We start from the raw sequence: 23,926 nt of genomic DNA, 5'->3' as shown, positions 1-23,926 counted from the left end.
TTCAATTACGTGATCTAATGCATGTTGCATGAAGGGGGAGTTTATGCTATTGAATGTGGATTGAATGTGTAGATTTAATAACTTAGTTTGTTAATATTAATGAGTTGTTAATGGATTATAAACTTTATGGTGGATGATTCCTGCATAATAGACCAAGATATATAAGGGGGAGAAGCCTAATTCAATTAGACATATGTTGAATTTGAGTTTCTCCTTCACTTCTCTTTTCCATTAAAACGAGGAATCAGGTTGTTGTTAATTCCTACAGAAGGTCATTTCATTGCACTCGTAGGAACTCCGATCAATGACAAGTAACGAACAATGGCTTTAGCGTAAGATTCAAGTCAACCATTTCAATTTTTCACTGTCTCAATTTAGTTTTCAATTTTAGCCTTATAGATGATGATAGCTAGATCCAGTAGATGCATGCTTTAATTAATATTGATGTATTGCAAATACTTTCAATTAGTATCAAAACTTAGGATTAGTTTATCGTCGTCTTTGAGACATAAGGATTATTTTCGACGATTTGATATATATACATCAATTTTACATTTGATTATATTTGGAAGAGCGAATCAATATGTATCTATTGAATCTAGCATTAGAAAATCCTAGGATATAACATACATTTCAAGTTTTTCACATTATCCACAAAGAACATGAATAAAGACTTGTTTTTCAGGTTTTTCGGTTGAAAAATCAAGTTTAGAAATGCAGAATCAAGTTTTTCAAGTTTTACGAGTTAGGCGGGCCAACCTATAATCCTAATAATATATATATATATATATGGGTGAAATTTTTACATTTTGGTTGCGAATTAAGTATGTTAAACTTATGAATCCATCAAAAATGAAAAAATATATATAGAAAATATTAAAAATTTTAAGTTTATTTTATTTTAAATTTTAAAAGAAAAAAAATTCTCAACTCGCGAACCAACCCAAGCCCATCGCGGGTCAATCGTGCGAGTCGCGGGCCTAGGCAGGCCAATCCATCTGGACTCATCTTAAAATATGTTGATAAAATACCAATCCATTTAAACTGTTTGGCGGAGCGAACCAACCTAACAGACTTAATCCAAATTAACAGCTATAATGACAAGGAACAATAACTGTAGCATTGGATTCAAGTCAGTCATTTCGATTTTATCACGAGGGACTCTAAAGAGTTCACAATGCTCAAGGATTATGGAGCTGGAACAACCCTAAGTGGATCATATGTCAAATCACATGGAGTGTTTTAGAGGTAAAGTTGTACGAGTGACTCAGGAGAGACTGAGTCATTCAAGGAACTCTGGAAATCAAGCCGTAGTGGTGATTTGGAATGCAGAGTTGTACAGGGGTGCTCAGGATGTCAAATTCTAAGGGTGACTCAAGATGTTAAGTCGTATAAGGGATGTCTAGCTAGGATGCCTAGGGCGACTCAAGATACAAATCATATAGTTGTGCTTAGGATGTTGAACTCAAAATCTAGAGTCGGGGAGTCTGAGCCGACTACGGAATTGGTTAGATTATCTAGAATGAGATCACTATCCCAAGTATCATGGATCATTAATGTTAGTATCACGAATAGTTTCCATCATAGATTTTGACAACACTTGTTATTTTAGACACAAATTCATAATTCACAACTCAATATCGTCCACAACCAAACGAGTATGTAGAATGGAAGAAAGTGACTTCTCCAACAAGGGTTATGGCATAAAGAAGCTAATCATGGACTTCACATGCTTTGCATCCAATAAGAAGCCAAGCACATGATACATGACACTCAGAACATGCTACCTCCTCCTCCTTATTGTTCCTTCCTTTTTATATATATATATATTTTTAATCGTATTCGTCTTGTTCATCCACTTAATAAATTCGGAAGTGCAAGCGACAATGCAAGAAAAATCATCGTGTCTCTTACTGTTGCACTGTGCGGTGCCGGAGGAGGGTTTATTGTTGCTTCTTAGTCTCTCGTGTTTAAAAACATCCAGGGCAAACATAGCAAAATTAGAGAGGCATTTTTGTCGACAAAAGAAGTCTCCATCACACAGTCATTGTCCCATTTTGTACCCATCCTTGTGTTTGTTGACTTGGAGCATAATGGAACTTCTATTGTCCAATACTATAGCAAAAGATAGAATCAGTCACTCTATTAATCTTATACGATCGGTCTCATGAGGAAGTAAATCGAAGAGCTGTAGTTGACTACTACGGATTCTATTGTCCGACAAAAACACATGTTCTAGCAATTCATGCAATCCATTTTACATACAATCGAACACGTCCAGTAATTTCTTGTAAGTTGAATACAACTTAGGTTTCAGATGATTAAAGCAAGAAGTGGACAGGTACAGTTGATAGCTGCATGCACTTGTCTCTTCATATTATTGCGTCAAGTTGACATTGCCATTGCCATTTTTTCAGAAACAAGATTATGAAATAGGAAGGTGATGCAGACTGCACGTTAGCATAAAGATTCTCTTTGTTCTTAAATCATCACAATAAATAAATAATAATAAAAATTCTCAGCCTGCAGACAAATTATTCCAAGTTCTTCTGCACATGGAAAAAATTCTAAACAGCTCTTTCATTTATTTCAATTGCGGTGCCAAAAATTCAACTGCTGTTGCTGTTGTTGCTGCTCCTCCCCTTTGTCGATCCCGTACATGCATCTGATGGTGCCGTCGAGGTACTCCGACCACTTGAGGTCCTCTGGCTCGCCTCCGGTGTGGATTTCAGCTCCTTCATTCGGCAGCAACGCCGGCCATGGAGCGCAGCTCTGCAACTCCATTGTACCCGCACCTCCTTCCAAATCCCGGAAAGGCTGAAAGGAAGGATCTTGAGGTAGATTTGCAGTCGGAGTGAAAGTGTCACCGCCGTTGCTGTTGTTGATTTGTTCGAACCAGAGAGGCAGGTTCTGGGTCGAGGACTGGCTTTCGGATGCCGCAGAGTCGAAGTTGGAATTGTTGATCACCGACGACGGCGTGGCTAGCTCGTCGTCGGGCGGCTTCTCGCTTCGGAGCCTGAGCTTCTTCTTGATGCAGGAGTTCCAGAAGTTCTTGATCTCGTTGTCGGTTCTTCCGGGCAGCCTGGAGGCGATCTGAGACCATCTGAAGGGAGGAAACAAAAACAAAAACAAAAAAAATGTTACAGAATCGGCAGATAAACTCGATGTTCTAGCTCGATCCACCTGTTGCCTAGCGCTGCGTGGAGGTCGATTATGAGCCTCTGCTCCTCCTCCGAGAACGTGCCTCGTTTGAGATCAGGCCTGAGGTAGTTTATCCACCTCAACCTGCAGCTCTTCCCACACCGCTGCAAACCTGAAAATTCCCAACGTCATCAACTCGATCGATCGTTTCCTCCGACGAAGAGAACCATGTACGTACCTGCTAACTCGGCGACAGAACTCCAACATCCATGGCCGTGCTTGGTGATGTGGTCGAAGAGCTTCTCGTCCTCCTCGGGCGACCACAGGCCTTTCCTCAGCTTCTGCTTGTAGCAGCAAGAGTGCCTCCCCATCCAGCGAGGTCGATTGCAGGAGAGAATGAGCCAATGAGGTCTGAGCTAGAGAGAGAGAGAGAAAGAGCTAGGCATGTGGTTGGATTATATGAGCTCTCATTTCGACTGGATTTGATGATCCGATGGTGGGGCACTGATTGCCTTTGGAAAAGGATCTGCGAAGGGATGGAGATCTTCCATGACTTCAAAACCAAATCCAGTAAAACGGTCGGAATGAGTTTCTGACCAAGAAATTTCACAGAGCAGCTGGAAATGCAGTGAAGTACAGTGAAATGCAGTTCAGTTTGGTCTTGTGGCCAATGGAATAGTTTGATAATGAGAAATATAATTATATGCTCCACACTAGCTAATCCAAACTCACTCGCGTCACTCGACTAGCTAATTGAATTCGTCGCGAAGCAATGAGCATTGTATCATTTACTATATCCTAAAGATTTGAGGAGATAAAAAGGCTTTGCACCCTAAGATTCTTGGATGCATCAACGAGGTTGGTTACGACGAGTAAAGTTGCCAGACAATTGAGCCCGCCTGGGTGATTTATCCGGGCTGATTCGAACTCTTGAACTACGGTAACGGTATATAGTTCTTAAATTTTTTTTCCTTTCCTTCTTAAATCTTTTTTTTCTTCTCGTCGCCGTCGGACCCCCGGGCTACAGCCCGGGTAACCTGCATGGCTCCGCTCTTGGTTGCAAAAGTGGACAAGAGTTCGAACCTCGGCGAAGTCGAGATAATGTCCTCCTCCATCGTGGTCAACTGTACACTTTCACAATTTACCTCTTCACAGATGGTCGTAGAGCCAACCGTATGGGACCGCTGGACGGCGGATTCTACCTTTTGTAGAAGAATTGGATGCATCGACGAGGAGATTAACTTAGAGTTAGTATTCAAAATCTGAAGTATTGTATTAAAATGATCACCTCATTAATTTTGGAGATAGACGATCCTTTTTATTTATATATCAAATAATTATTTATAGTATAATTTATTACATATTCAAAAATTGACTTTCAAAATATTCATTGAAATTTAATCTTACTGATTTTTACTTTCCAAATGCAAAAAAAAAAAAAGACGATTAATAATTAAGTCGTGATGTGGAGTGGAAAGGACAGTTCGATGAGATGAGATTAGTTGAGAAGATGCTTGAAAGTGGAGGTTATTATATATTTAATCGGACTTTATTTGACTACGCTCCTCAGTCCGACTTGAAAGAGGAGAGATGCGATGATATCCTAGTTATTTGCAAAGTGGGTGGTCTTGTTTCTCAGCCAATCCGATCCGATTCGATTCTCGGACAACAATATTCCCGAACACCCCGCCCTCCCAAGCATAATGGTTCCTTGCTCAGATAGTGGTTCCTTGAATATAATGGTCGCACGGTCTTAATATTCCCTGTTTTTAATGGTTCCTTACTCAAATAGTGGTTCCAAATATCCTGATTCGATTCTCGGACAATAATATTCCCTGAACATCCGGCCTCCCAAGTTTAATGGTTCCTTACTCAGATAGTGGTTCCCCGAATATCCTGACTCAGAGTTCAAGTATTGGTTTCCCAAACACCTAGCTTACCAAGTGTTGTGTTTCCTTACTCAGATAGTAGTTCCCCGAATATCTAGACTTAAAGTTCAAGTATTGATTCCCTCAACACCTGACTTCCCAAGTATCGTGTTTCCTTGCAAAGATAGTGGTTTCCCGAATATCTCAACTCAATACTCAGGTATTGGTTCCCTGAGCACTCGACTTCTCGAGCATTATGGTTTAATTCTTACTCAGATATTGATTATTTCCTCAGATATCTTGGCTTAGTACTCAGATATCAATTCCCTTGAGCAACCGACTTCTTGAGCATAGTGTTTCTTTGCTCAGATATCGGTTCCCCAAGCAAGTGGTCTTGCAGAGATGACTTTTCTCTAGTAAGTTTTTCCAATTTTCTTTTTCTATTGAATCTCACATCTCCGTGAGATTTCCTTTCCTTCTCATGTTCGATACTAATTTGAGCATCAGAATTGTTGAGTTACAAGGGTGCAAACATAGTCCCACATCTAAAGCACATGGAAAAGATCATGGGTTTAAAATGATGGAAGATATCTCCATTGGCATGAGGCCTTTTGGGGAGAGCCCAAGAACAAAATCATGAGGGCTTAGGCCCAAAGTGGACAATATCATGCCATTGTGGAGATACAGACATTTTTTAGACCCAACAAGTGGTATCAGAGCGAGACCGCTCTTCACCGGACTAACTGCCGGATGAGCCATGATCCAGATCTAACCATGTGGTTTGAACCTTAAACAAAAGAAGTGGGTGCTCCCGTGTCTGAATCAAGAGGACCAGACACCAGGTGAGAAGTCCTAATACGTCGGGTCCACATCTAAAGCACATGGAAAAGATCATGTATTTAAAAGGATGGAAGATATCTCCATTGACATGCACAGATAGAACTAGCTAATCTTAACGCTCTTTACTCCTCAAACCGCCAAATCCAATTAAGATTTTTAGAAGATGAACATTGCTTCGAGAGAAAAAGAGCCGAGTAAACGAAAATGACACCATCCAATCATGTTTTGAAAATACTCAATTTATTCCTATCACAAGTTTTATTTTTAATCATAAATTACAAATTAAATAACCTCTTGAAGTTGGGAGTTTAAATCATAAAAATAATCTCTTATAAAATATAAAATAAGATTGTATACGATAAATTTAACGTGATCCGATCCTTCGAATCTTGCCTACTGATAAAGTTTCGTGCATAGTAATTACAAATTAAATATTTAATTTATGGAATAGAACGTATAATTGACAAGGACAAACTCTAAAATTGATAGGAATCTTTTTACACTATTTTATTTGTTGTAGGAGCCATAGTGGCGAGATCAGCACAAACTAATTATTTCAAAATTCAAATTAGAGAAACTATAATTTATTTCTCATCATCAATCATTGTGTGCATGGCAGTTAGCTATCCAAATTACTTCAGTAAAAAATAAAATTTACTACTCAAATAATTTTATACGATCAGTCCTATGATTATTTATGAAAAAATAAATCGAAAAATTATAATGGATCTTGATAAAAGAGAACATTGCCTCGATTTCATCGAGATTTGACCCTTATCCACTTCAATAATTCTACTCTGTTATAACTAACTCAATTATGTCCTAATAAAATACTTCTTTAATTAATATTCTTGAAATATTGATAGTAAAATGATGTATCGTTTATGTTTTTTAATTTATTTTAATAATTCATAAAAAAATTTACGTTCAAAATTAATAAAAATTGAATAGATGTGTCTATTAATGGATTCTAGTTAAATTTTTTTTTTCTACTGAGGGAGGAAGGGAACAATGAAAGAATAAATGATATTTTTTTTATTTTATCTACTTAAAATGAGTGAAAAATAGAACAAAGTACGTTGAAAATAAAATGATTGAATAATTTTTATTAAAAAAACATTAGAAATGATTAGAAGTTTTAATTTGCTATCACGAGACACTAGTATTTAGCGGTGTAAATGGGCCGGGCTTAAGTTAAACACAATATGGGCTTTATCAGCCCATTTAAGTGCTTTGTAGGTCTAAGCATGATATTCTTCGTCATAGGTTGTTTTATTAGAAAATTTACAAATAAGAATCTATTCACTTCTTTAAATAAAATAGAATAATATTTGTTAATATTTTTTACATTCCTCATGAGATAAAAAAACAAAACAAAACTAAGAGAACAAAAGCTCTATTGATTGTTGGTGTCTTCCAATCTTTCTATGCTTCATTTCTATTGCTTGCTTGTTAGGTTGTTGCCTTCCAAAGCTTCCTTTGACCTTCTCTCAACCTTTAAACTTAATTTTCTTATAATCAGTTTCCTGTAGCATGTTCTCATGTCTAGTCGATCCTATTGCGAAGAGGTTCTCTTTCACATGTAGATCCACAAGAGTGTAAATTTAGAATCAAGAATGTACTAAATCAAGATAACTCGTATACGAGCATGATTTTACACACGTCGATTGGTGGACTGATCAAATCAGTCAACATTTTACCAGCCAAACAATGGCAAAGTCAGAAAGTATAATCTATCCGGACTATTATTGATTGATTGTTATCTACTTGGGCTGATTGTTCGTATGGGATTCGGTTGCTAGTGAAAATGCCTTGCCATTGCATGTTTAAAAAAATTGGGCCCAGGCTAAAGCCCGGGTAAATCAATACTTGGCTTCGCCCTTGCATCCAAATCTCCTTTTTTTACCTGCTCAAGCTAGTCATGGATGTATTAATGTGCTAATTTATACGATTAATGGTGAATATGCAACAATCAACTATTGATGACCAGTAGTTGACATATCAAATTGGGTGAGTGAAGACAGTGAATGAATATTAATCGACTATTGAATGCTATCAAAGGTTGATACTCCTATATAAAGAGGTTTTGACCTTGAACAGAGGAGGTAAACACAAAAACATAGAATTCATCCACTTTCATTCCTCTTGTTCTTTCTTTCTATTGTGCATTCCACTTTACTTTAGTATAAAGTGGAATCCGCCACTCCAACGATTCCACGATCATCTATGAAGGTAAATTGAGAAGTTACAATTGATCATGACGGAGGAGGATAATACCTCGACTTCGTCGAGATTTGACCCTTATCCACTTCAACAACTTTGCTCCATCGTAATCAACTCAACTATGCTCCGGGGGCACATTCCACTCTATAATTCTACCTGTGATAGCATTCGTATATGCTTTATTATGAACAACCAGTGTTTAATTATGTACGTAGTTGTACCGTTGTATATAGGGGAAAAGACATTCAACGATTTCAAAGTACCGTCGGAGGGGATGAATTTACTTTAAAAAATTTATATCAAACACAAATTCGATTTCTATCTTTCCCTGTTATCGGGCGTTAGTAGACGTGGAGGAGCGAAAGTCAAGATCTCTCAACTCAACGCTTTGACAGTGACCAACGTCGAGTCGATGCCCATATCCATGTTTGGTCTCTCGTTTCTCTTTGAAAAGTAAGCGATTTATCTCTCAACTCAAACCTCTGGCAGCTCACCATAATTGGTCAATGATTCCATGATTTAAAACGTGTATTATTATCATTTTCTTTTGTGTCAAAATTAAATTAAGTGTCTAATCATAAACGTGAAAATTGTGGAGAGGGATAACTAATGCGAGTAAATAATAATAATAATTAATTTTCTTTTGTGTCAAAATTAATTTAAGTGTCTAATCATAAACGTGAAAATTGTGGAGAGGGATAACTAATGCGAGTAAAATAATAATAATTATTATTATTATATTATTTTTCATATTTTTAGTATGTTCAAAATGGAATCGAATTAACTTTTCTTTTAAGGCTTGCATCCAAATTTAATTATTTTCCTAGCTACATCTCCGGGGTGATTTTATTTGCTCCTTTTCTTGTGTTCCAAATTTAATTAAAAATTTCTACAAATACACCCTGGAAGTAATTTTATTTGCTATTTTTCTTCTTCCAAATTTAATTACCTACCTTCTACCATTGCCCCGGGGACGATCTAGTGGCCTTAAGGCAACTACAAAGTGGAGTTTCTCTTTTCTTCTTCCAAATTTAATTATTTTCCTTCTTCAATCTATACCCTCGAAGTAATTTTAAATAAATAAAAAATTAAATAAAAATTAAAATAAAAAAGAGAGCTTTACTACTTGGCGCTCCCTTGCACACCTCTTCCATTGAGCCCTCCCTCCCCCTTTCTTCTTCTCGCCTTTTCTGCCTTCCTTTCGGGCTGTCGCTTTCCTTGGATTTTGCTAATGGAATTCAATTCCTACCATTTGCCTGTCTGTGTTCGACCTACCAGGCTCTCTCTATATATACAAGCACAACGCGCTCTCTGTTAGCCAGTCCAGATCGAAAGATTTGAAGAGAGGCTCGATTTCCCATTCTGCCGTCATGGAAGAAGCGCAAGGTACTGCTGAATCATGCTGTCTTTCTTCGGACTACCTTAACCCTATGCGCAGGTGTTGGATTCGTTTGAAATTTCAATCTTTTATCTTCTTTCGGCTTTCTCGATTTGTCACAAATTGCAAGTTGCCTCATTGGACACGCCGCCGCGGGATTTTCCCGTAAAGTCGCCGCCTTTACGTGGGAAAGTTCGATCTTGACGTTTTGTTGTTGCTCGCTTGCATCGTGTGTCAAATTCGTCGGTTTATGTTGAATTTTGCTGACACTTGTGATTCTGAATATAAAATTTCAGAATCCGTCCATTTTACTGCTCCATGGATTTGGGAATAGTTTTACGATCGATCCTTGTTGTACAAAAGTATCTTTTATCTCCGGTTTCCTCTTCTTGAAAATTAACCTGGTAATTGGGATTCCTGTTTTTTTTTTCTGTTATTTATGGAGAAAGTTAGGTCGTTCTTTTTGCAATTGGTAAGTTCTGCTTTAGGTTTTTCCCCTTTTCAATTTCTGCTGTAATGTTCTAACTTGCTGTTTAATTTCTATTTCGCTTTCTGAGATTTGAGTTTTTGGTAGCATAACATATTCAGTGATTTATTTCCCATGGCGTGTTTCAGGTCACCAAGCTTTCCACTGCTCTGGTTTTCATGTCCAGTATAATCTAAATATAGTAGCTTTCAATAACCAAGTTTTTTACCGTGTACCATTTGTTGGTTCAATGTCTTCGTATAAACTTCGGTACAATTACTTAATTCATTAGATGTGGAGTTGATTGATTCTTATCTGTGGTGTATGATGACTTTCAGGGGATTGCATTTTTTCTGTCTACCATTTCCACCACAGATCTTTTGTATAATTACTTTTCATAACGGCACAGGTTTCTTGTTGCTTACTTTCTTCATTTGTTTTGTGGTTGCAGTGGTGGAGTCAAAGAATGGGACCATCTCTGTGGCTTCTGCATTTTCAGGTCATCATGAAGGTAATTGAGCAACATCTTCCCCTTTCTGTAGTCAAACGGAGGACAATGGAGTGCTCTCCTGTTTTCTTTGATTTTTCTGGTTTCTTTTGACAAAATACATTGTGTAATTTTGGCCGGCAAAGAGCAACCATGGAGATGCTGGAGAGATGCATTTAAACTGGGTTATAAGAGGAATGAAGAGCTACGGTAAAGAAAGAATCAATGGGAGTTGAGGGAGAATCAATCTCTACAAGAGGAGTCTCTGATGTTAATCAATGAAAGGATAGTGGATCAAATGGAAATGAAATTAGAGGGTAAAATAATTGACCAATGAATGTAGGAATAAATATATTAATGTTTTTTACATAGGTTTTTCCTCTTTTTTTTTTTGACAAGATGCATCTTATAAAGAGGATTATGGAGAAGTTAACAGATGCATTTAAATTGGCTTAAAAGAGAAGAGATGCATTAAATTGGATTAGATAGAAATTACGGAAAGGTATTATAAGGAAGAGAATTCATCTCTACAAGAGGAGAATCTAACATTAATTAATGACTCGAAGGTGAGTGAAAGAATAGTAAAATAGAAATAAAACTAGAGAATAAACTAGGCAACTAAAGAATTTAGGATTAAATCATTACAGAAAGTGCCTATGGCAACACAAGCTTTGTGGAGGATGCAATGAAGGAAGATAGAGAAGAGAGAGGTAGTTGTAGAGGAGGGCCTCGAGGTCCGTGAGGTGGTTTAGGAGAAGGTTCAAATGTCGGTGATCATAGTAGTTGAGATTGGTGTATTTGACTATTGCTGCCATATTATGAAGAAGATGCAATTGTAGGCATTGGTAGGAGTTGAGAGACTGAGTGGTATTCAGTCTCTACCGCCACATGACAAGGAAGAAGTATTAGGTTTGATATTTTCTTTTGATGCTTTTCTGTAGCAGCAAAAAAAATCGAAGATAAGAAATGGAGGTGAAGAGAATAAATAGATGGGAACTTAAGAGAGAGAGTTTGTAAAAAAAAAAAAAGACAATGGAAAAAGGATAAAATATTTCCTAATTAAAAAGTTTGTAGTTCGAATTTTTGTATCTAGAATTGGTGAAATAAAATTGCAGCTGTTTCTTTATGATACTGTGTTTTTATCAAATTAGTGTGTAAGAATTGACAATAATCATATATAAAGGTTTACAATGATCATAAACTCCTAGATAAATTTAGTGTTTTTTAAAGATTATGTTAGATTTAATTGATCATATTATTCGATTTAACATTTTAAAAGATTTTACATAGTATATTAGTTTAGCAGTTTATGGTTCACTGTGCATCATACATGTGTTTATCTAGTTACGCTTATGCATGTTGATCATATCTTCTTTTGGTTATATGTTATGTAATATGCATGGAAAGATCTTAGTTAGCTGCATTTTGTTTTCACTTTCTTTTCATTGCCTTTCTTTTTTTCTGAATCCTTTCTTGTTATTCCATTCTTTTTCGTGTATCATTTATATTATTGCAAGCAGTTGTTAAAGATAGAGATCACAAATTTTTATCAAAAGCTGTTGAAGAGGCATATCATGGAATTGAATGTGGTGATGGAGGCCCTTTTGGTGCAGTTGTTGTTTGTAACGATGAGGTAGTGGTAAGTTGTCATAACATGGTGCTCAAGCACTCAGATCCTACGGCTCATGCTGAGGTCACTGCAATAAGGGAGGTAAGGATGTTAGAATATTGAATCTGTTTACTATTTTTTCAAACTACTTCTGCATCCTTGTCAAAGTTTGAGTCACATATTCAGGTGCATCTTATCCAATTCTGTATTTTCCTTATATTTCGTGTAAGAATCTAAATGAGGTATTTGATACTGTTTAATTTGGTTCTATTGACATGCTACTTTGTATGATTCACTCAGTTGGTAGGTTATACTTTGAATTGTTATGTTTGCTTAAATTTCTCACTTCTTTTTAATTCATATACAATCTACTTGTTCCTAGTGATAACAAAAGTAGGTCTTTCTTAGGTTAATATAAATGGATTGAAACTTGATTTTTTACATGGTTTAATTGAGCTTTTAGAAGTTCTTGATCATCAGCTGATCAACCTTTTTCCTTGATGGCATTCTTGAGCAAAAGAAATATCTAGCTAGTCATATGAGGCATACTTAAGACTTTCTTCTATGCGACTACTGAGGCAGGTTTCATGGCAATCTCAAAGCATTGGAGTAGCTTGAATGGTATACAAAATGCACAAAAATAATAATAATAAAAAGTAAAGCACCATCTAATTTCTTTATTTTTATTTGAAATAACCTCCCTGTAGCATCAGTATTCATATCATCACTGTCATGGCATTCTATTTTATCAGATTAGCTAGTGCATTAATTCATAACCTCCCTGTAGCTTGAATGGTACACTATAGAAAGAATTTGGCGAACACATTGTCTAAATGATATGCACATATACATAAATTTTATAAATGACCTTTGTGAAGTAGCATTTGGATTACGACCAAACAATGGTATCTTTTGGGTTATGATCATAGTAAAATCATTTGTTATAGCATATACAAATGAGTGAGCATCTATTTTATGTGGGCTATGACAATTGGTATCAAACCAGAGCTAATCTTGGGCATAACAAAGTGTTGGAAAAGGCTGCCTCACATGTTGCAAATTAAGATAATTGTGGGCTATGAGTTGGACTTCAACCTTGATGGAAATCTCGAGTGGGGAAGATTATAATGTCTCAGTTTAGTCCCATTTGGAGAATTTTGGGCTAATCAATTAGGTCTATAAGCACGAATGAGTGTACTACTTTAAGCTTGAGCTCAAACATTCTATTTCAGTCAAATTAATCAATTAGTTTCTCATCTATGTGGGTTGTGGATAAGGCTGCGTACTTGCTTGCTCACTGCACCATCTATGTGGGTTGTGGATTACTTGCTACTGCACCATTCTTGTATTTTACTTGGATAACAAATTCTAAGTAATTTGAAATAACCAAGCATAAGTGAATCCCAAACAACTCTTAAAGTTGTTTTGCACACCTTCTATCATTATTTCAGGCCTGCAAAAAGCTTGGGAAGATTGAACTTGCAGATTGTGAGATTTATGCTTCCTGTGAGCCTTGTCCGATGTGCTTTGGAGCAATTCATCTTTCACGACTTAAGGTGGTCATTGATCTTCCAGTTCCTTTCAACTTTTGTATCTTGTAATTTTTTGCCCATTTTTTTTTCTTTTTCACTCAGCTGGTTTTGCTTGAACTCCAAATGCAGAGGCTGGTCTATGGAGCGAAAGCAGAAGCTGCAATAGCAATTGGATTTGATGATTTCATTGCTGATGCTCTGAGAGGCACTGGATTCTACCAGAAGGCTCATCTCGAGATCAAGCGAGCCGATGGCAATGGAGCCATAATTGCTGAACAAGTATTCGAGAGAACCAAGGAAAAGTTTCAGATGTATTGAATCTGGTCTTCTATATGCAAAATAATCACAAACTTTGTGAACACTGATTGTCTTCTATTAATCAACTGATATTCACATCGATGAATTTCCAATTCATCTGCTTTTTGTTTGTTTGTTTTAGTGATTTTGCTCTCTTGCATGCCTCTAGTGAAAGTTCCACAGTTGTTGGTCAAGTTATTGTTCACTATATTTATCTTTTTCGATTTGACTTGCATCATTTGGTTGAATGAATACTTGTATCAAACTTTATCCAGTAGAATTTTGATCATTCTTTCAGAGTAACTAAGTGAATTAGAATGTTTTGTTATTAGAATCATCCAACAAAACCAGCCATAATGAACATTCCAAGCCTCGCCTTTCAGAGTTTTGGCGTGTCTACATCACTCATTCACTCGTATACAATCATACAATTTGATCGAAACAACATCACCAAGCTCCGCCGGAAGCTAAACACAAACATGTTGGCACATAAAACAAAACAATCCCTTGACACTGTAAACAATTGCTTGCTGAACTTAAAGAATTTGCACCAGATTCAAACGATCTAAATGCTCAGCTGTGTAACAAAGTGATGCTTGATAGGGTTTGTTGATTGCTTCGCATGGTTCTGGAGAAACTGAGTTAGAAAAGCCTTCGATATAAGAACAGTTCCATGGAGACTTTGAGCTCACATAGAGGTGCACTTTTGATAAGCAAATGTTGCTAAAGTTAGCCCCTTGAATACCCTGTAAGAGGCCAGCATACTTAATATCTGTTCCTTCAATGTCTTCTAGGGTGATCATGTCAATAGTCGGAAGAGCATTTGGATCATATTTGTCGTCCGGGTGGTCACCATATTGTCCGGTTATACTGATGGCTGTCTTGATGTTGTTCATGACGATGTTGGTGATGTGAATGTACTTGACATATCCTCCGCGCCCGGGTGATGTCTTTATTCTGATGCCATACAAGGAGTTGAACAAAGAGATGTCATCTGCCTGCACATTTGAAATGCCACCTGACATCTCACTGCCAATGGCAATGCCTGCACCAGAGTGAGCTGCTCCAACGATATGTCGAATGCTGATGTTGGAGCTTGGATGAGCAAAGGCAATGCCATACTCATCCCATCCACTTTTGATGACGATGAGATCGGTGCCGGTGTCGATGTAACAGTCCTCAATGCAGACATTATTACAAGAATCTGGAATTGTTAAACATTCAGTATCAGTTCAAACTGATACTGAACAGTGGCAGCAAAGTTTCAGGTCATAGTCTGTTCAGTTTACCTGGATCTATCCCATCTGTGTTCGGCGAATCTGATGGTGCAAGGATTGTGATATTCTGGATGAGAACTCGGCTGTTAATCCAGTAAAAATAGTCTCAAGCCTTCCCTACGATCGTAAACCCCCAATCGTGCCATATCTAAAGTACTTACTAACAAGAGAAACAATTCAAATTCTAGGAGTGACAAACCTGCAATACACAGGGTGGATGGCCCAAAATGGTGAACCAATGAAAGTAAGATTGGAGATGATCACTCCATTCGAATACATCAGTTCTACGAGATGCGGCCGCGTGTAATTGAGAGTGTGGTTCCTGAACCAGTCCCACCAAACACTGCCTTGGCCATTAACAGTCCCATTGCCACCTGCAGCCAGTTGATACCCCTGAATCAGCTTAACAATTCCAATGAAGGTAGAACTTCAGTTAACTCACAACTTCACTAAGAATGTCTCAAAGGGCAAACTTCATTCATCATAGATGCTCACCTGTTATGATCACATCAGTCAAGTTAGATCCATGAATGAGGCTCTGATGCCTTGCACCGCGAAGCTCCCTACCCCGGCCGTAGGAAGGCAATGGATCGATGATCGGCCAATCAACGGGGTCCTGTTCAAAGGCAATGTGAGTAATCTAATCCCAAAAACATCATTACATAAGCAAGTTTGCATCAGAATTTGGCTGTTCAGGCAAACACAAGATTTGATTTAGCTCACCGTGGAGCCGATTATTACTGCATCCTTGTGCAGTGAGAGAGTCAGATGGCTGATGAGACTAAAACTCCCCGTCAGCCACTTCCCGGCCGGCACAAATAGCTGCGCGCCGCCTTTATCTGCAAATGAACGAAGGTAGAAGATAGCATTCTGAAATGCTTTGGTGTTCAGTGTGACACCGTCCCCCACGGCGCCAAACTCCGTCACGGTGACGCTGTGAGGTCGATAAGTGCTCGATCCCATCTCCTTGCAGTATGAGCTGACCATCGCAACAGTTGGCCATGAGGACTGGCCGACTGTCGCAAGAACCACCAGAATTCTGAACACCTGAATGAAACCGAGGTGAGGGATAGATCTGATCTACTGAATAGAAAATTAAAGAAATCACAGCAAAAGAAGAAGAAAATTTGACAAAACTACAAAAAAAGGAAACAAAAATGGAAGGGCAAGAGAGCTACCACAGCACTGCTCTTCATGAGGCCAAGCTCTGATCTCCACGAACAAGAAGCTTTAAGACGATCTAAACGATGTGATCAGCAGCAGGAAGTGGAGGTGGATCATGAACACCAACCGGAAGGCACAGAAATTGGGAGCGAGCAAGAAAGAATGAACAGGAAGAAAAAAAAATATAATGACGCTACGTCCTTGCCCACTAACTTTTGTCTTCTTCAGCTCTCTTTCCAGGCAAACGAGACGCAAAACCACTGCGAATGGTGCAGAACAGGTTGGTAGTAGAGTCGTGGAGGGCAGAAAGCACCACGGAATGAAATCAATCAATCCCTCCAATGAGTGCTTGGAAGCTGATTGGGCATTCTCAAAGCGTTCGACCTCAACTCATGCAGGAATTGGTGTGGAAGCGGAAACGGCAAAAACTGAGGGAAAGGGAAGCGTGCAGGCAACAGAGCAGTGGAGAGAGAAGGGAAGCATAGTGAAGTGAAGTGAAGTGACGTGAAGAGTCAGCAGTTGTACATGGAATTGGTCTTCTTCAATTGGCAGTTTGGCTCTTGGGATTCCATTTCCATGAAGGAATACCCCCGTGAAGAACAGGATCGAAAAGACGTTGACGCCCCTCGTCTCTGCCGATCCATCAACGTCATGGAAGGGCATCTTTTGTCATCTTGTCTGGCAGTTAGCTCGCAAACGATGGATTTTGGACCTTTGGGTGCCTCAAGCTTTATGATTCCCTTTCTGTTTTTGCAGCAAAGAGTGAGTTTGAATCTTTTTGAAAACTCTGTTGCAATTAGCAACTAGACAGCAGGCACCGCAGCATGTAGCTTCAAACGATTGAATCAGATCAATTCAAGAACATATAAGAAGAAGAAGAAGAAATGCTACTGACAGATTGCCCTGATCATTGCCTTTTACTAAGAACTATAAATTAATGCATAAATATATCTTTGCGAGAGCATTAACACATGAAGGAATTCTTCAACTTCTAATTCTATTAATTAAGTTCACATCAATCAAGAGTCCAAAGTCTAAAGAAAGCGTGGGCATTGGAGAAAGTGAAGTATCTGTGAGTTGGAAAAGAATGGAAGGTCCACAAAGGAGACAAGAGAGGAAGAAAAAAGGACAGAAAAAAGGGGAGGGCTTCTCTGCTCTATCGCACAGCACAGTCCCTCAAGCTTAGGATCCAATGTCTAATTAACAAATGCTACTTCAACCCTCTCTCCCTCTTTGCAATTTAAATGTTTTAGGATATAATTGAGTTGATGATGATGAAACAGAGTTATTGAAGTGGATAAAAATCGAATGTCGATGAAGTCGAAATAATATCCTCCTCCGTCGTAGTTAACGTAACTGTAACGTCATGATCGTGAGATCGACCGTATAAGACCATTGAGGTGAAGAATTTCATATTTTTATTGAAGTGCTGAAGTGACCAACATTAATTTCAAAATATCTTGTTGACATTATAATTCAAAACCTCATGAGTGAGTCCATTTACATTACAAATACATTTTTTTTATTTAAGAGACAATAGGTTGTTGTCAATACTTTTAAGTGCACCGCGGAATAGAAAATGCAGATCATAATTTTTTGAAGATCGATCTTTGATTATTATGCAAGCAATATCGTACGTTCACTGTCTGCGCTACGTCTTAGAAACATTATCACAACTTATAAATTTGGATTAACAGTTAATTAATCATAACTCATCAATCCGTTAATCGGTTTAATTAAATTTTGGATTTTATAATCAAGGACCAAAATAACTGAAATTTAAAAAAAAAAAATAAAATTTCAAATTAATTGAATCAAAATTTTAAATTAAATTAATACACTTGATTATTTTAATTTAATCAAAATTTTACTCACCCTTATATATAACTAGCTATATTTTTTACATCCACCCTCGGGCCTAAGAATAATGGCCGTTTGGATGGACCTCCATAAGTGCTTCTTGATTTACCATGATAGTCGATAGAAAATTTTAATTAGGTTAGATCGATCATCTCAAGATTAGTTGGTTTATGATCATTATTCACACTTTAGCGAAAGATGGAATCTGTCACTCTAGCAGCTTCACACGGTCGGTCTTAGACCATCGATATGAAGAGCTAAATTGAGAAGCTGCAGTTGACCATTACAGGGAGGATATATATTACCTCGGCTTTATCAAGTTCGATCCTTGTCTACTTTAATAAATCTGTTCTCACAGTAACCAACCCCGAGTCAAACCATGCCCCGAGTATTATTCACACAATATAACTGATGGAATGGTTTAGTAGCCTTAATTAGTCTGTAGTAGTACATGTACAGTTAAATTAGCAAACTTGGAGGGAGACGCATGAATGAGGCTCTCGAGGACTGAAACCTGCAACAAATAGCTGTTGCACTCATGAAAAAGTGGTTCGTTTCCCTTGCAGGCATCACGCTGGCTCCTCCGATCCCTCACGCCCACGCTGACATTTGCCACAGCCACATGGCTGCCAGCCAGTTTGTTTGTACGATCGGAGCTGCAGCCGCATGACTCCAATCGTAAGCAGCTTCAGTTAGAGCTCAGGCACACTGAAAAAGCTCTCCAGCAGTGCGATCAGTGATTTGGCTCAAAGCTCGATCTCGAGCATGCCACCACCAGAATTCTGAGCTGTTTGGTCTGCCCTCATAAATGGCTGCCACCATAAAGCTAGAAAACAGAGAGCCTTAAATGAGGGGACTCGGCCTCCATTGCCAGCGACCATGTAGCAGATGCCACCGTTCCTCATATGCACAAAAGAGACGAGTTTGTTTGAAAGTTTAATGGCAGCAAACAGCCAAACAAGATATAGGACAAGGACGATGGCAGCCTGCAGATTCCAAACTGAGGCTTCTTGGTCAATGCTCCTGTCGCCATTGATGTGTCATGAAGAGCATCATCATCATCAAGAGCAAAATCTACTATAAAAAATGGCCACTGCAAATTTAAATTTTATTCAGTTTTGGTTCACAAATATATTCTGTAGTAAGAAAAGCCTCGAGAGATTCTCAAGTCATCTTTTCAAAACAAAAAAAAAATCCTTTTATTCAATTCTGAGCTTATTTATGGCCCTCTTTTGATTGTCATAGCATGAATGTGATCTATTGTGATCCTCTACTCTGTGATTCAACCCTTTTCTTCAAGTCCTCAATGGTGATCGTCAGCTCGGAGTCGAGCCCTCCGGCAAACTGCGGCGAAATCAAGCACTACATTACTAAGATTCGAGCTCAGTTGGCTCATGGAGATCACAAGTTTAGATTTAGTTTTTACTTGCCTGGTGTGTTCTATAAGCAAATTTCACCCCTTGAAGAAGAAGTGCCTCTTGTGCAGATTGCCGCTCAGAGTGCTGCAATACTTCGAGCTCCATTGTCACTCTACTCAAATAGAGTCTCGCAAGCTTCACAGAGCTCTGCTTCATCTTCAATTGTTGTAAATGAATTCATTAATGGCAGCTACATGTTAAATTTGGTTCAGCTTCTAGGAAAGATAGTAATCTATACATCTAGATCCTTAATAGTTAGTGGGACTTCAATTCGATTCTATCTGTGATCAATGTTCTATCCTTTCTTTGAAAGAAAAACATCATGTCTGTACCTTGTTAACCATACCAGAATCTAGCATCCAATCAGTTGGAATTTTGCACTCCTTGTACAGTATCATATTTGCATTCCTCAACTTGATCAATCTATCAACGCCTCGCTCCAACCTTGCACCATCATGGGCATCAGCACTGATACTATTTCTTATGCAATACAATTGATCATCAGATACAACTCACTTATCTAGTAAGTTTGATATCTTCTTCAGTGTCACCTCACATGATAAGGAGGAATCATCCTTTAAAGAATGAACATGAGCTTCAAGTTGTTTGAGACCACGGAATTCAACAGCTGCTTCACGCAATGCATCGGCTCTCTTCTCCGGCCAGTCGAAATGCTTCAGCACAGCTCTCTCATCAACCTGCTTGGAAGATCATAGAGAAGAGTACTTCCTTAGAAATTCTTAGGAAAGATGGATTTAACAATGATCACATTTATGACAAGCCTTACCAGGGTGGAGAGTTCTCCATCAAGCCAATCAACAAAAGTTAGGACATCTTCCATACTGGTGAAAGGTGACCATTGCACCTTCTGTATAAGATGTTTGATGAGCTGCCCTTTGGTTTCCACATCTGCTTTGATCTGTGCAAGAAGATACAAGAGCATGAACAAAAGTCGATGACTCTAACAAAACTAATAGGATCTACCGCTAATAGATGAGCTGATCGATGTTGAAGTTCTCCAACAATGCCTCTATGTGCAAAACCAGAGGTAGGACTACTGGCAGAACTCCCATTGATTGCCGAACCTTGCTTTCTATCTTGCTTTGTCAGTGAATGGTATAGTTGGACTAGAGCAGAAGCCTTGCTCACTGTTGCTCTTCCTGAAGCATTGTGAGGAAGAGGCGGCGGCGGCGGCGGCGGCAGTGGCGGCGGCCCATGGGAAGAACCTTTGGAAGGTGACAAAGTTGGAATAGGCATCTTAATCACTAAATTTTGTTGAACTTCTACTACTTGGTTGGCAGTTCTCCTTGCCAAAGATTGGCTCTTGCAGATAGTATTTTCTCTAACCTCCATTTCTGCAGAATTCTTTGAGCTTTTCTGAACAAGCTCTAATAGATCTTTGTCATTTGGTTTACTAATTAAGTAAAAACATTCTCGCTATTGGAAAATTTTGTTTGTTCTCTCAAAAAGAAGACAAATTAGTTCTCCATGAGTCTAAAATACCACTAAGTTTGTTCTAAAATCTTTATATCAAGATTTGACATACCTGATCAGTCTTCTCCATCATCTTGATATTTGCTTCAGCTGCAGTGAGATCTTGCTCCAGCTTCTTGTTCTTTGACTCCAACTCAAGATTCCTCACCTGCAACTTCTCTATCTCAGTCTTCAATCCGGTCACTTCCTCCTGTAACTCCCTCACCAGTTTCTCACTCTCGCCAAGTCTACTCTCCAATTCCTTGATCTTTCCATTGACTCCATCCACAGACCCCTTGCGACTGGCATCTTCCCTCCTCCTCAAGCGAGCAAACTGCTCCACCACTTTCGGGCCACCTAAACCATTAGCGGCTGGCCTGAGCTTGTCGAACTGAGGAGATCTTCTAGCCAAGTTTGTGGTGCTTGCATCCAAGGAAGTAGATTTTGGCCTTGCCTTCAACCCCGGAGAGGTCCCATTATCCGTATCTGTTCTTGGTGAATCCTTCAGTACTCTTGAGACAACTCTGGTTCTGGCTGCATGTGGAGCTCCGAGCTCTTGCTTCATAGCTTTGCTTGATCAAGCACTGTCGCCTCAAAACTGTAGCTGTGAAAAACACTTTTCCAGATTACATCTTTATTATCACCGTGCTAGATAAGGAGGTAGGAAGAAAGGTTTCATGAGCAAATCAGCAATCATATTTCTCATTGTTCATCCACATGCAGACTTGCTCTTCACCCACTCACATGATAAAGAATGAATGCATGTAACCTAACCAAACAAATCACTTGCTCAGGTGTATTAAAGAGAGAAAGGAACAGGAATTAATGGCCATGTTCCAGTAATCAAGCAGTAGCATCTGCATGACTGCAAGGTTTAATTTATGGGATCTATCTGCTTGATTCAATCTCGTTAAACTTGCTGTTTCTCAAGTATTTGATATTTGAAGAACATACCTGAATGCGAGACTTGCTAAGAGCTGAAGGATTTGGCAAACTTGCCCTGCTGCTCTCTACTGCACAGACAGCACAATGCATCGAGAGACGATCGAATTAAAGAAATGAGAGGCATCGCCGAGGCTTTTGGTTTGGCGAGATGGCTCTTTCGATCGATCGAAACTTGCTAACCTCTTCGTCCTTCTCCCTTTCTTCATCACCCAACCACCCCACCCAAACCTGCATCCTCGGATTGGATTCAATTGCACCTGCAAACTTTTAGAATTTGAATTGTCGATGCTTGAAATAAAGAATATCTGAAAAGAAATGGTGGGTCACTAAGCAATTTAAAGTAGAAATCAACTGATCTATGGGTTCCAGTTAATGCCATAGACCCCTTAGATTTTGTTGGCTTGAATTGGAAGATGAACCAAGAAGTAGCTTCTACTCTTGGCATTGATTTGTTTTGTGCTCCACAAACAATTTTACTAAAAATTAAGAATTTGAAACAAAAATATCTTTCACACAAAGTATCCCATACATATAGAACATGAGATGATTTTTCTTCCAGTAGTACTGTTAAAAGAACATATTTAATGCAGATGAGTGCAACAGAGGAGGAAGGTAAGTGCTGCTGCTCTTTCCATGCACTGCCTCTTCCCTGGCTGGTCTCTTCCTCTTCCTCTTTTGATTAATTGAGTGCAACAGTGTTTGTAGTAATAGTTTCCACCTCATCTCTGTTATATGACATCTCTGTTATACGATGAATTTTTTATGAATTGATCTACTCCATTATAAATTAGTCCATTTCACCGTACTAAAGGACTGCATTATGTGAGAATTTGAGAGATTATCGGCTTCTTGACTGACTTGATTCTCACTCCAAAAAAATAAGGATTTTGGAGATTTTGCGACGAAATTGATGACGAAAAAATAAAAAAATTTCGTCGCTAAATGGTTTTGCAACGAATCTAGCGATAAAAAGTTTTTTATTGCCAAAAGCCTGTCGTAACTATTGGCGATGAAAATTTTGAAATTTGTCACAAAATTAGCGATGAATTTTAAATTCGTCATAAAATTTAGCAACGAAATAGTATTTTCGTTCCAAAAGATGGCGACAAAAAAAAATTTCGTGGCAAATTTTACAACGAAAAACTAATTTGTCGCTAACTTTCGAGAAACCTTACGGAACTGTCGACGGTCAAATTGACGACGAAAAATTATTTTTCGTCGCTAATTTACGACGAAAATGATTTCACGTAAATTGGCGACGAAAAATCAATATTCGTCGTACGAACATTGGTTTTTTGTCGCCAATTTGCAACGAAATACTATTTTTCGTCGCAAATTGGCGATGAAAAATAATTTTTCGTCGCAAATTGACGACGAAAAATAATTTTTCGTCGCCAATTTGACTCGGAGGTAGATTCGATTGACGTGAAGCTCTAGTCGAGTCGTTAAACCTTGTGATTGCCATCAGTCAACTGACCTTCAAGGTCAGTCGATTAATCTCTAGAAACGACTCGACTGGAATTAAATCCAGATCTGTTTTGCATCCCTGAGGTTCCTTCAATAAATACGAAAACAACCCAATCGAACTAGGAAGGAAGACACAGTGACTAGTGAGTGATGTGCGATAAAATGGAAGCAACTAATATCAAACGGATAGAAGAGCTTGAAAGATCATAAATCTTTTTTTTTTAACCTTTTATTTTCTATAAAAATATTCCTTATTTCACTACTATAATTTAAAAAATAATTAATTTATTTTGATAAAAATTATTATATATGAAATATTTTTTATCAAATGAATCAAAATTATTTAAATTTTATTAAAAACATTTTAAATTGATTAAAATTTAACCATCTAAAATTCTAAATCCTAAATTCTAACCTTACCCTAATTAAATACTAAATTCTAACCTTTCCCTAAAATAGTTATAATAATTATTATAATAAT

At 38.1% G+C, this 23,926-nt stretch overlaps 4 protein-coding genes across 5 annotated transcripts; 1 reads left to right on the top strand and 3 right to left on the bottom strand.

Annotated features, from left to right (window-relative positions):
• Window positions 1-2,477: 2,477 nt before the first annotated feature.
• On the bottom strand, window positions 2,478-3,563 carry LOC141845145 (transcription factor MYB3-like). The gene is made up of 3 exons (XM_074733196.1): window positions 3,380-3,563; window positions 3,184-3,313; window positions 2,478-3,103 (listed from the first exon to the last, which is right to left on the bottom strand). Exons 1-3 carry the CDS (start codon window positions 3,510-3,512, stop codon window positions 2,590-2,592), a joined length of 777 nt encoding a protein of 258 aa, XP_074589297.1. The 5' UTR covers window positions 3,513-3,563; the 3' UTR covers window positions 2,478-2,589.
• A 5,662-nt stretch (window positions 3,564-9,225) lies between these two features.
• Window positions 9,226-13,941, top strand: LOC141845080 (guanosine deaminase-like). 2 transcript variants are annotated; one of them, XM_074733119.1, is made up of 5 exons: window positions 9,226-9,458; window positions 10,368-10,427; window positions 11,924-12,042; window positions 13,464-13,568; window positions 13,674-13,941. In XM_074733119.1, the coding sequence occupies exons 1-5, from the start codon at window positions 9,443-9,445 to the stop codon at window positions 13,860-13,862; spliced, it is 489 nt and encodes a 162-aa protein (XP_074589220.1). In that variant the 5' UTR covers window positions 9,226-9,442; the 3' UTR covers window positions 13,863-13,941. The 2 variants fall into 2 exon arrangements, with proteins under 2 accessions (XP_074589220.1, XP_074589219.1); XM_074733118.1 differs by having other exon boundaries at window positions 11,924-12,114.
• Window positions 13,942-14,218: 277 nt separating this feature from the next.
• On the bottom strand, window positions 14,219-16,421 carry LOC141845139 (putative polygalacturonase). Its single transcript, XM_074733187.1, has 6 exons — window positions 16,297-16,421; window positions 15,842-16,165; window positions 15,614-15,734; window positions 15,318-15,492; window positions 15,131-15,201; window positions 14,219-15,045 (listed from the first exon to the last, which is right to left on the bottom strand). Exons 1-6 carry the CDS (start codon window positions 16,312-16,314, stop codon window positions 14,378-14,380), a joined length of 1,377 nt encoding a protein of 458 aa, XP_074589288.1. The 5' UTR covers window positions 16,315-16,421; the 3' UTR covers window positions 14,219-14,377.
• Window positions 16,422-19,399: 2,978 nt separating this feature from the next.
• Window positions 19,400-21,612, bottom strand: LOC141845653 (INCREASED PETAL GROWTH ANISOTROPY 1-like protein 2). Its single transcript, XM_074733708.1, has 8 exons — window positions 21,377-21,612; window positions 21,107-21,286; window positions 20,545-20,937; window positions 20,348-20,479; window positions 20,077-20,258; window positions 19,893-20,004; window positions 19,573-19,716; window positions 19,400-19,486 (listed from the first exon to the last, which is right to left on the bottom strand). The coding sequence occupies exons 1-8, from the start codon at window positions 21,596-21,598 to the stop codon at window positions 19,400-19,402; spliced, it is 1,452 nt and encodes a 483-aa protein (XP_074589809.1). The 5' UTR covers window positions 21,599-21,612.
• Window positions 21,613-23,926: the final 2,314 nt, after the last annotated feature.

This window comes from Curcuma longa, chromosome 14 (genome assembly GCF_044706935.1).
Source record: "Curcuma longa cultivar G26 ecotype Majalengka, Jawa Barat chromosome 14, ITB_CL_G26_1.1, whole genome shotgun sequence".
Classification (NCBI taxonomy): Eukaryota; Viridiplantae; Streptophyta; class Magnoliopsida; order Zingiberales; family Zingiberaceae; genus Curcuma; species Curcuma longa.
Note: the sequence above shows the minus strand (reverse complement) of the source record. Positions and strands in the feature narration are given on the sequence as shown.